Genomic DNA, 12,853 nt, shown 5'->3' with positions numbered 1-12,853 from the left:
TACCTGTTTCATTTGGCTTGCTGTGTCACCCTTGGCAGCTTTGTATGCAAGAGCCAGTGAGGTTGAAGTGCAAAGGGGAGCGAAAATAATATTAGCAGTTTTGTCCTTTTCAGCCAGTTTCTTTAAAATGTCAACCGCAAATGCAGTGTTTGCAACTTGTAGGGCATCCATTGTGTGGTTCTGAAACAGAAAAGACACATTGACCATACCAACCAATCCTGCCTATAAAGAACTGCTGTTTTCCCTTCCTAGTTAAGGGTGCTTAACTTCATTGATTTCAACAGGCCAAAACACATTTCATTCAGCATTGGATTGTGGCCTTAGCGTCTATTTTCTTTTTTTAATGCTTTTTTATTATTTTTTCCACAAACAACAAATAAACAATCTTTTACAATCAACATTTTGTGTCATCTTATTTACCGTATTTTTCGCCCCATAGGACGCACCTAGTTTTTTGGGGGGAAATAAAGGGGGGGGGAATTATTTTTTTCCCAGGCGCGGGGCTGGGGCGGGGGATGCCCGAGCTTCCCCCGACCCCAGCCCCCAGAACAGGCTGCTATCCGCAAGCCTAGGGAGTCTGGCGGGAAGTCGCACCGGTCTCCTCAGGCTTGCGGATATCTGTCCCCCGAGCTTGTGGGGCTGGCTTCTCCCCACCGCCAGCCTCCAAACCAGGTCAGGGAATAGCGGGATGGCAGCGCTCCGCCTCCCCGCTGTCCCCCAAGCTTGTGGGGCTGCCCGATATCTGCACGAAGCCCGGGGTGCGTTGTGCAGCACGCCCCAGGCTTCAGGATGCAGGCTGCTATCCGCAAGCCTTGGGAGCCTGACGGGAACTCCCGCAGAGCTCCCAAGACTTGCATTCACCCCATAGGACGCACACACATTTCCCCTTCATTTTTGGAGGGGGAAAAGTGCGTCCTATAGGGTGAAAAATACGGTACATTGCGTATCTTCACGCCGCGACTTCCTTCCTTCCCTGCGTCGGTTTTCTTAAAACATATCTTCTCTTGTAGATTCTTATTGACCTTCCATACACATCACAGGATTTATGTTAACCCTGCCGTAGTTTTTAAACTTCTACAGTTATTTCTTATATATACCACAAATTTACCCCACTCTTCTTCGAACTTTGTACCTTTTTGGTCTCGAATTCTATATGTCATTTTAGCTAATTCTGTGTACTCAGAAAATTTGGCCTGCCATTCTATTATCGTTGGGGTCTCCTGTAATTTCCATTTTTGGGCCACAAGTATTCTGGCTGCTGAAGTAGCATATTGAAATAATTTATGGTCTTCCTTTTTTACTTCCTTCCCTATTATCCCTAATAAAAAGATTTCCGGTTTTTTCGGAAATGTGTACTTGAAAAGTTTTTTCAATTCATTATATATTAGGTCCCAAAACTTTTTCATCTTTTCGCAATCCCACCACATGTGGTAGAGATCCCCATCTTTTAATTTATATTTCCAACAGGTTTTATTGTTCAATTTATACATTTTGGCCAATTTGACCGGGGTAATATACCACCGGCACATAATTTTTCCCAAATTCTCTCTTAAGGTTGAGCATGCTGTAAATTTCATCCCTTCGTTCCATAGTTTAGTCCATTTATCGTATTCAATATTATAGCCAAAATCAACAGCCCACTTTATCATAACTTCTTTAACCATCTCATCCTTGGTATCCTTAGCGTCTATTTTCATAGGTGGTGCATTACTCATGTGGTGACTGTACCATATCACCATCTAGGACAAGGTGATTTGAAAGCATTCCCTTGTGGAAATTATGACTCACATGGAAACTTACCATGATAGAAAGAGGGCTGGGCTAGGAATGGAGAAGGAATTTTGTACAGTTCCAGGAGTGTCAACTCCTTGGGGCCCAACCCAGCTCCTCCCAATGCCATGATATCATGTCACACATGACATCACACACACAACGTTTCCCCCAGTCTCGCTCACAAGTTGGGACCTCTGTTCAGTGCTCATTTGAAGCTAGACCAAAATTGGAGTTTCCAAAACAAGAAGCGAAATGCAGCTATCCTTCAGAATCTGCACTTCTCAAAATTTTGCAGTGTCGCTCTGCAGCCAATTGATGTGTACAGAAATGAATATGATGAGGTAAAGTGTCCATCAAAATGCAAATATTAGTGGGAAATCACATACAAAAAAGGTATTGTATTATGGAAAATTGCTTGTGTTATTAGGCTAATTGCATATAAACATTTATATTAGGAAAAAATTACACTCAAATGCAGATGAATCTTCATAATAACATGGGCTGTTGTTGTTGTTTTTACAAACTGCTGTAGAAATCTGGAGGACTCAGCAGAAGATTGGAAAAATGAGAAGCTGAGAGAAACCAAAGTTGACAGATTCACCCATCTCTATGTCGGTCTGGAAGCATTTGCTCTGATGTGGTAAATTTTGACATAGTGCCTGCTTTTTGCAGGGGAATATTCTTAAATGACTTCTCCTGCGAACACCACTGAGTTACAGGCCTCACCGGTGGAACAACTTGTACTTCTGAATCAGCCATACAGTTTTCCAACGAGACAAAGAAGTGTGTCAGAAGCCAACAGAGAGTGATCAAACAGCAGGAGGAAAAGAGCTGGAGAAAACTACATTCAGAAAAGCCCAGTTTGTTCCAATGGTACACCAAATTTGCCCAGCCTTAACCTTCCCATGGGAAGCAAACAGCCGAGTGAGGAGGGCTAGGACTTGTGCCGTGGGAACAGTGACGCTCTGCAGTAGACCTAGAAGCGCAATTTTAATATTGATTCACAATGAAGCAACATCTGACGATCACTACCCGCTCTTAGGCGCTGGGAAATCTCAGGTGGGGTGGAGTCAAGGAAAAACTGAAACATGAGTTGAGGAAACTGCTGCTGTACAAGCTCATACCACATTCTTTCTTCCCTACGGAGGAGAAATGTTAAGTCAGCATCTAACCAATTGCCCATGGCATAGCGGTATCCTTGAAGTACAGTTAGCTTGCAACCCGCCCACATATGATTGAAATGTCTAGGTGAGACATTACCCTTATTAAACCTTCTGTTTGGAGCTTTCTTAAGAAATCCGGGTTGTTCATGTTTAAGCACTGCTGATGACTCCAAAGACGTTGTGGGTTGTTAATGTGCATTGTTAAAAAGATTAATGAAATAAGGAAATGTGCATATTTATACAAATACCTGGGTGAACAAAACACGGGTAGTAGGATAGGGTAGTAGGATCTGTCCTCAACTTAAGTCAGCTTAAGAGTTTTCCACATGCTAGGAAGCAACAAGTCATCCTCCACTTGTGTGTAATATGTGGTCAGTTTGACTGTAATATGTGGCAAGATAAATGTGGCATATATCTGTTGCATCACATCTCAATATGCCATTAGGTCATATTGCGGCAAGGGCGGGGAACCTGTGGCATTCCTGATGTTATTAAGCTCCGATTTCCATCATCTCCAATCAGCATGGACAATGGTCAGGGATATTGGGAGTTGTAGTCCATGATAATACCAACCTTAACTGTCAAAGGGTTGCACCCTGAGAAAACCTCTCAACTGTTGTCAAACTACATAGGCCAGGCATGTCCAAAGTCCGTTTTGGGAGCCTAATCCGGCCCCTGTGGCAGTTTATTTATTGGGGTCAAATCCTTAAAAAAGCTCATCAACTTCAATCCTGAGAAAAGCTCAACAACTTTGGGGTAAAATTGTAAAAAAAGGTCGCCCCTCACACATGTTCACTTCATCAAATCTGGCCCTCTTTGAAAAAAGTTTGGGCACCCCTAACGTAGGCAAAGAAAAATTCTTCACTTGACAACAAGGTGTCATCAGGTTATTGATAGATGGGCAACTGTGCCCACTGGTCAAAAAGGCCCAAGGCAGTTGGATGAGGTAAATAACTCACCCAGTAGCCAGATCCAGTTGCTTTGGGCTGAGTGGGTTGATGGCTGTGTGGGAAGTATCTAGTCTGACACTCTGACCACTAAACCACACTGAAGGTGACAGAAGGATTCCAATCCATTTTCTGGGAAATGTTTGGATTTAAAATTATTTGACAATCAAAACAAATATGGGGCAGGGATTTATAGCTGGGAAATGCTATTGCCTTAATGTCACAGCAGCCACAAAGGGACAGAGACAGAATTTCCTTAACACTCCAAAGTAAACACCGTCTACTTAATACCATTTCCTGTAACAGTTGCAGAGACAGAGATAGAGAACCAATGACTTGCAGCTTTCATATCAAACACAGATGTGAGGCGGGCCTCTGCCATTTGCAAGTCAGAAAGCTGAGCACAGCCTACAAGGTACACACTGTGGATTGCCTGGTGCTATGGCAACCTGTCTCTTTTTGTAACCCCAGGAAGGCAGTAACCAAAGCAAAAGGTTTATTAAGTCCTTCATACAGCTGGTGGACTGGACTTGCCTTGATGGGTCACAAATTGTACAACACCCTCCACCCAACACTCCCAGGACTCTTGGCTGTAGATCTGCCTCAGCACTCTTCCTTTGTTCTTACCAAAGCAATGTTAAAAGCCCTGGACCATATGCAGGAACCCTGTGGCTTTCCCCGCCCCCCTACCCATGCCAGCATCAACCAAATTTTTAAAAAGGTTTACACTGGCTTGGAAAGAAGTCACACCACAGCCTTCTCCTGTGCGGTCCAGGCAGTGGCGTAGCGTGGGTTGTCAGCACCCGGGGCAAGGAAAGTAATTTGCGCCCCCTAACCCGTGGATTTGCGCCCCCTAACCCTAAGCCCCAGATGTTGCACCCGGTGCGGCCGGCCCCCCCTGCACCCCCCACGCTACGCCACTGGGTCCAGGGCTTCTCATGTGATCTTGCCAGCACAGGCCATGAGGAAATATGAACACCTTGCGTTTAAATGCATTCATTACACTCATATAGTGACACTATTGGGCCCTTACTACTGGACACAAGTCTTAGACCTCAAAAGACTCTGGAGAAGGCAGCACTCTTTGAAAGCAGAGCAAGGTTACCATAATTTCCGTCATAGAAGTTCAGTATGCTGATGACAATGTAGTGTGTGCACACTCAGAGGATGACCTCCAAACCATCCTAAGTATCTTTGCAGAAGCTTACAGAAAGCTTGGTCTATCACTCAACATCCAAAAAACCAAAGTGCTGTACCAAAAAGCACAAAACAACCACTCTGCAGCACCACCGATCCAACTCAATGGTGTTGGAAAGTGTCGATCACTTCGCCTACCTGGGCAGTTATGTTTCCACAAGGGCTCTGTGAATGCAGCTTTCTCCCAACTGAAGTGCAGAGTGTTTGAGGACTGGAACATTTACAGGGAAACCAAAATGCTTGTTTACAAAGCTATTGTACTATCAACCTTACTGTATGCTTGTGAACGTGGACCACTTATAAATGCCATCTCCAACTCAAAAAATTCCATCAATGGTGTCTCCGGAGGGGGGGGGTTACATATCACTTGGGAAGACAGGCAAACTAATGTCAGTGTACTGGAAGAAGCAATGATCACCAGCGTCAAAGAATTGATTCTTCAACATCAACTTTGTTGGACTGGTTATGTTGTTCAGATGCCTGATTATCATCTTCCAAAGCAACTACTCTATTCTGAACTTTAAAATGGAAAGCGTAATGCTGGTGGTCAACAAAAGAGGTTTAAAGACTCTCTCAAGGCAAATCTTTAAAAAGTAGTATAAACACCGACAACTGGGAAACACTGCAAGTGCTCCAACTGGAGAACAGCTTTTACCACAGATATCATGGACTTTGAAGACGGTCAAACTCAGGATGAAAGGGAGAAACATGCTAAAAGGAAGGCACATTTGGCAAACCCTCACCACAATCAACTCTGATCTGGAAACCTATGTCCTCACTGTGGAAGGACATGTTGATCCAGAATTGTCCTCCACAGTCACTTACGGACCTACTGTTAAGACTATGTTCATGGAAGACAATCTTACTCAGCTATGAGTGATGCCAAAGAAGAGAAGAAAAAGTTCTTCCCTTGCTTTTGGAGGCCTTTAAATACTAGTTACAGGGAATTGCAGGTGTGGGGAGTTCTGTTTTACTCATGTCAGGATGCTGTCAGTGGCTCCCGGATGGTTGCCCAGAAAAGTATAAAGACAAGGAAAAGTATCCTACAGTCCGTTTTTATTTCAAACTACAGAAAGAGGCTATAGAACCCAGCCTCTTGGATAATGGCATTGTCTCGAGTGACTCTCCACCCCCCATCTCTCCCACTTCCTCATTCGTCATCCTCATCACCTCCTCTACGGGTGCTGCTAAGTGCCCTCTGCCTTCAAGCTCTTTGCTCTCCTACTTTTAAGGCTTGCCGGGTTCTGGGAGATGGTGGGTCTGGAGTGCTGTCTAATGACAACGTGTCAGTCAGCTGCTGCTCCAGCTTTGCCTTCTCCTCTCCCATAATTTCCCATCTTTTCCCCTCATCTACCTCTGATCTATGACCTCCTGCAAACTCCTGTTGTAAATCTATACTGTCTTCCTCTTCCTCCTCCCTCGAAGGGACAGGATGGGGAGGTGGTCTCCACCATTCCTCCTCTCCCCAGTCCCTGACATCTTGGGCCTATTTGTGGGCTTCTCATAGGCATCTGGTGGCCACTGTGATGACAATGGTGCTAGACTAGGTGGTTCTTTGGTCTGATCCAACATGGCTGTTCTTATGTTCTGGCAGTGCTCCTGAACTTATACCCTGCTTTTCATCCATCAACAAAGCTCAGAGCAGCATACATGAGGTTCTCTAGTGGTCTCCCATCCAGAAAAAGGCTAGATCAAGATACGTTTTAGCAAAGCTGCTACATCAAGCCCATGCCTTGGCATCAGAGTCCTAAATGTTCATAGTTCTATCAACTGTAACTGAACTGAACAGTTTCTGGAGCTCCTTGAAAACAAGGAGAATAGGGTAATTTTGCCTTCAGAAAACCCACAAACTGCTGGTGAAGCACATAGGGACACAGGCACAGTTTTGGCTGCCACTTGTTGGGTGCTGTGACAGGGTGGGGTAGAACATGTGCAAGCACTCTTGGTGACTCACTCCATCTCTTAACCCAACTATATCAAGGTGGAAGATCTAGCAGACCTTTTGTGAAGGTTTTCAGACAGACTCTTGGGTTGAGAAATAAGTTTGTGATATAAAGAGGACCCAAATCCGGGGGTGGGTGGATGTCTACGTCTGCATCACAACCTTTACCAACACGGTGGCTTTTAGATGCTGTTAGATGATGACTCCCATCAAGCTTATGGGAGATGCATTCCAGCGCCACACTGGCAAAAGGCTGCTCTGCTTCCAGCTTTTAGCTATACAAAGCAACAGCCCAGCTATGCAGTTCCTGTGGAAGGTTAGTTTTGAGTTCTTTATGGGCTGGGGATTCATTTTTAAAAGTAAAGGAGAATAAAAGTTGAAGAGGAAAACAGTTATTCTTCCCCCTCTCTTGTGACTGAAGTTCAAATTCAGAGGCACAGAATCATAGAATCTTAGAACTGGAAGGGACCCTGAGAATCATCGAGTCCAGTTCCCCTGCAATGCAGGAATCTCAGCTAAGGCATCCATGACAGATAGCCATCCAACCTCTGCTTAAAAATTTCCAAGGAAGGAGAGTCCACAAACTCCCGAGGGAGACCATTCCACTGTCGAATACCTCTTACTGTCAGAAAGGTTCTTCCTGTTGCTTATTTGGAATCTCCTTTCTTGTAACTTGAAGCCATTGCTTCGAATCCTACCCTCCAGAGCAGGAGAAAACAAGCTTGTTCCCTCTTCCGTGCGGCAGCCCTTGAGAAATCTGAAGATGGCTATCACATCTGTTTTCCAGGCTAAGATACCCAGCTCCTTCAACCACCACCCCCCATACACTCACACAACCAGAAATCCATGGGTCCCACTCAGCCTCAGACTCCCACCAGCTACCTCTCCCCATGATAGCAGCTCTTTGGGAAAGAGGGAAGATAAGAGGGAAGGGAACTCTAGGCATATGGGAGATGCCCTGTTGGTGCACGCCCAGGAATCCTCCTCTCCTCTGCCCTCTACCTCAAGGAGGTGGCGAGGACCACAGCTCAGCAACAGAGTGGCTGCTTTACATTCAAAACATCTCCAGGTAGGACTGGAAGAAAGCCCTCTCCGAAATCCTGGAGTTTCTCTACCAGTCAATGTAGACCAGACTGACCTAGATGGACCAATTGTCAGCTTCCTATGCACACCCTCTCAAGCTTTATATTACATCTATTTGGTTGTATGGGCCTATTGCCGCAATAAAATTTCATTCATTCATTTGGTTGAACAATGTGAGATCATCACATGGGCTATTTATTTACAGCGTCCTATTTATAGAGTCACATCGGAAGGCAGTAAAGCCAGCCAGGCTGAAAGCGAAGGTTGGTTCTAGCATTCTCTTAGCCGGAGCAAGCATTAGTCATTTGATTAACTGCATAATGAAAGCTGAGTGGGTGATCCACACCCATGTGGAAAATTCTGCCTGGAAAAGAGTCTCTTCTAGCAATCTCCGATCATGAAACACACGCCGTGCACAAAAGGTGCATTCAACCTACAATACAGTTGTCTGGGTAAGGAAGCTTATCGTTCTTGTGTGACAACAGAAGGCCTGACTTTTTTTAAAAAATAATTTGTTTAGAAATCTCTCTGTCATCAGGAAACAAATGAACGATACAGTTCTGGGTCTTTATCTTGTTACAGCAGGAAGAGTCACAAATGTTCTTGCAACCAGGCAAGGAAGCTGCAGTAACCTAATAAAACTTTTTTATCTGCCTGGGACTGAACGAATTGAGCTCAGACTGAAAATGAGACTCACATCTTACACGTGCTCAAGTTTCTCCTACACTTGTTCAACTTCTACAATTCCCCCCACCACCACCTTTTTCCTTCTCTTCTTGCTTCAGTTCCAAAGAATTCGAGGCACTTCCTAGATAGAGGCAATTAAAAAAAACAACTGTCTACACATTGAACACTCACCTCTCTGTGCAGAAAGTCCACTCACGGAAATGGCGGAAAGGAAAGAAAAAAGGTTGAAAGAGGCAGAGTAAAAGAACTGGTGTTGCTGGTGACACTGCAGAGCAGCAAGAATGTTTCGGCTCACCTGAACTCCGACGCCACTCCCTCTTTTGTGATTGTGCTTTCTCTCTCTCTTAATCATCCCTCTTGGCAATTTATACATGATAGAAAAAAATGGATTCAGGCTGAGCTTGCCAACTACAAAGCTTCACAGGGCTATAACATGCTTCGGCAGGAAGCGGCCACCTTATGAAGATTCCTCTCTGAGGTGAATTTCACACAGGAGGTCTGGCACTGAGGGAGACACTCATGTGTGCCATCCCAAACCACACAAATTAAGAGCTGCCTAGAAGAATTATTCCACATTTTTATCTGGGTCCATTTTGGGAATAATTTTACAATCATATAAGCTGTCAGTGACATGCATTTTGAGAGTTTGCGGTCTCCGGTTAAAAGATTCCTTAAATGTAATTTGGGTCAACGGTAGTCAATCAGCAGGACTTTGCTTAAACCTAAATGATTCTGTGTAGTGTTTCGCGATGGAGGGGGGTTCAATTCTGCTTGCAAAAAAGCACCCTCATTAGCATTTCTTCCAACGAACATGTGAACCAAAACCCAACTATCTTTCGAAGTTTTCAGTTCTCTTAATTTTGCAACGCCGTTCTCCTTCCAATGTGTATACACACATGTATTGGCGAAAATAGCAATACATTCATTATACTAGGGATAAAATTGCTTACAAAATTGTTTACATTAGTCAAAGTTGCATAAGAAAATGTGCATACAGTGGTACCTCAGGTTAAGCACTTAATTCGTTCCAGAGGTCTGTTCTCAATCTGAAACTGTTCTTAACCTAAAGCACCACTTTAGCTAATGGGGCCTCCTGCTGCCGCTGCGCCGCCAGAGCACGATTTCTGTTCTCACCCTGAAGCAAAGTTCTTAACCTGAAGCACTATTTCTGGGTTAGCGGAGTCTGTAACCTGAAGCGTAGGTAACCTGAAGCGTATGTAACCTGAGGTACCAATGTACTGAGAATCTTTCACATTAAGATGCTGGTGGACTTGCATGAGGGTTTTTTTAAAGGAGAAAAGAAGATGGCAGGTTGGTGCAGAAATTTGGGGAACTGAATTTAAGACTGGATAAATGAGAAACTCAGAGAAACTAGAATCGACAGAGTCATAGCATTTCTGTGTAGCGTTTTATGGAACATTGACTTAGGGGTAGGAGATTCTCTGAGGCTTGGTTCTCCTTGGTCTGATTCGTTTTAACAACTATGGTACTGGTACTTGTGTTGTCTCTTACATAGCCAATAGCAGCTTCAAGAAAGTAGATCATCATCCAGCAAACAGCATGAGCTAAGGAATAAAATGTCCTCCCTCCGTTCTGTGGCCTGAACCCACCTTCATGGCTGCTCTCAGCAAAAGACACCAGAAAATATGATCATGAATCTCCTGTGTTGTGTCTAGTATGGTGGAGAAATTCCATTTAGTTCACATTTCAAAGCAAACCTATCTAATTCTCACTGCCCAAACCAGAAACACAATTATCCTTTGGAATTCATACCTGGTGCAGATTTTGTGATATAGTTCTCCAGCCCCCAAATGTGTTTTAAAATGTGTATATTAAGGGGGACGGTGCGTATTAAAACACACATATACTGTATTCTTGTGAAAATTATGTACCCAAACGCATTATATTATGGAAAAAGAAATGTGTATGTTGGGCAAAACTGCACGCAAAATTGTATGTGTTAGGAGAAATGCAACACTGAAATATTGCAGCATTCGAGGAGCTTCAGTAATAGTTGCAAGTTAGACATAAGAGTTAAGATATATTAAGAAAAAGTGTGTATTGGCAATAAATAATATAAAATTGAAACAAGGAATAGATGGGAGGTCAGGTCTATAGTGTTAAGACCAACTTATGTTTTATTGTTTGTTAATAATTTTTTTGTGTTTATTGTTATTCCTGTGTGTAATTCCAGTGGCGTAGCGTGGGTTGTCAGCACCCGGGGCAAGGCAAGTAATTTGTGCCCCCTAACCCGTGGATTTGCGCCCCCTAACCCTAGCCCCCAGATGTTGCGCCCGGTGCGGCCGGGCCCCCCCTGCACCCCCCAAGCTACGCCACTGTGTAATTCTGTATCTGTGTTTTCTTTTTTTCTCTTGCTGTATCAATAAAAAAAAATATTGCAGAAGTTTAGTGAGAACTTTAAAAAAGAGGAATAAACTGATGCAGAAACGGACTTCTGAGTGGAAAACTGAGAAACCGAAACTGACAGGTTTGCCTATATTTTAAAAAAATGGGGGGGAATAATAGAAAAAAGGCTTACAAACAAAACACGGCCACAGAACATGATGTGCCAAATCTTTAAAAAGCAAAGCAAATGATGGTGTTTCTGGGACTGAATATCCAAAGGTGCTAGACACAAAAATGTGTCACATTCCAATGTAACAAATTGTTCAGCTGGAGAGCTGGCACTGCATAAAACCTGTAGCCCTATAATCAGCATGTTCAGCTATAATCTTCAACTAAAGCTCTGTCACACCCTATACAGAGCTGAAGTGGTTTGTTCAAACATGTTGTGAAATCATTCTCTTCTTCCAAAACTTGCTTTAGCAAAATCCCCAGAGTGTTCTGGATTTTATACGGTATTCATTCAATGGGGCTGTCCTAAAATAGCACCGCATTTATTTACACCATACCTATATAGCTGTGTGTTCACTCCAACGTACACGCTATTTCCAAACATACAAGGCACTCTGAATTCAACCTAAGCCACCTGCAACTAATCCTTGGACAGCTGCTGGACCAGGCACAAGACTGGTGCTGATTTATTATCAAGTACAACAGCTCAAGCCTGGATCCGTCACGACTGCTCTTTGCTTCTTAGACTTAGCATCATATGCAAAAACATACAATCCTAACCCCATTTTTGTGGAGTAGATCTCGTTGAATTGAATAGGACTTACTTCTGCATAAATAGGTTTAGGGATGTGCTGTTAGGGCAGGCAGCTGGATATTAATGGACACGTGATTATGCCTCCAGAGATTTCTGGATCTTCTTATTGCCATTCAGAATTAGATCTATTCGCAGAACAAGACTCTACATGAGACTGAAATAAGAAGCTACAAGGTATTGCAATAAAGCACGCGTACATATTTTCCCTTGACTCGCAAATCAGTACAGTGGTACTTCGGGTTAAGTACTTAATTCATTCCGGAGGTCCGTTCTTAACCTGAAGCACCACTTTAGCTAATGGGGCCTCCTGCTGCCGCCGCGCCGCCGGAGCACGATTTCTGTTCTCATCCTGAAGCAAAGTTCTTAACCCGAGGTACTATTTCTGGGTTAGCGGAGTCTGTAACCTGAAACGTATGTAACCTGAAGCGTATGTAACCCGAGGTACTGCCGTACTAATATCAAAATCTTTGGCAATGTAAATAGTCTCTTACAAAATGATAAAATGTGTAACTTCTGTGACAGCAGCAGTGATAAATTCTAGCCATACATTTTTGGTTGTTATGAGGGGAGTAGAAGTAACTACAACAAATGCTTCTAATTTGAATCTTGAATATATCTGAGAAGTCATTGAATTTTTCCACAGCGCTTGCTCCTTTGCTACTGAATCATTTGCCTGACTTGCGACAGATAGCAAAGACTGGCTGCAATCTTATACAGAGCTGATTCTAAAGTGCTTAGGTGTAATTTTGCACAAGATTAGGTAATATGTCACCTTGTTAGAAAAGTCCTGCTTGGGTGACTGTAGAATGAGATCCTGGCTACACAACAGGGACAGGGAACCTGTGGCCCTCCAGATATTGCTAGACTGCAACTTCCATCATTCTTGACAATA

The 12,853-nt window shown here is 43.7% G+C and overlaps 1 protein-coding gene across 1 annotated transcript in view; it reads right to left on the bottom strand.

The window, feature by feature from the left end:
- The window catches only part of SERPINB5 (serpin family B member 5), a 27,840-nt gene extending 27,630 nt beyond the window's left edge, over positions 1-210 (bottom strand). Inside the window, exon 1 of the mRNA XM_082236133.1 lies at positions 4-210. Within this exon, the coding sequence (XP_082092259.1) occupies positions 4-207 (204 nt within the window). The 5' untranslated portion in view covers positions 208-210. The remainder of the gene's footprint in view (positions 1-3) is intronic.
- Positions 211-12,853: the final 12,643 nt, after the last annotated feature.

This window comes from Podarcis vaucheri (assembly GCF_965113315.1).
Source record: "Podarcis vaucheri genome assembly, chromosome: 8".
NCBI lineage: Eukaryota > Metazoa > Chordata > Lepidosauria > Squamata > Lacertidae > Podarcis > Podarcis vaucheri.
Note: the sequence above shows the minus strand (reverse complement) of the source record. Positions and strands in the feature narration are given on the sequence as shown.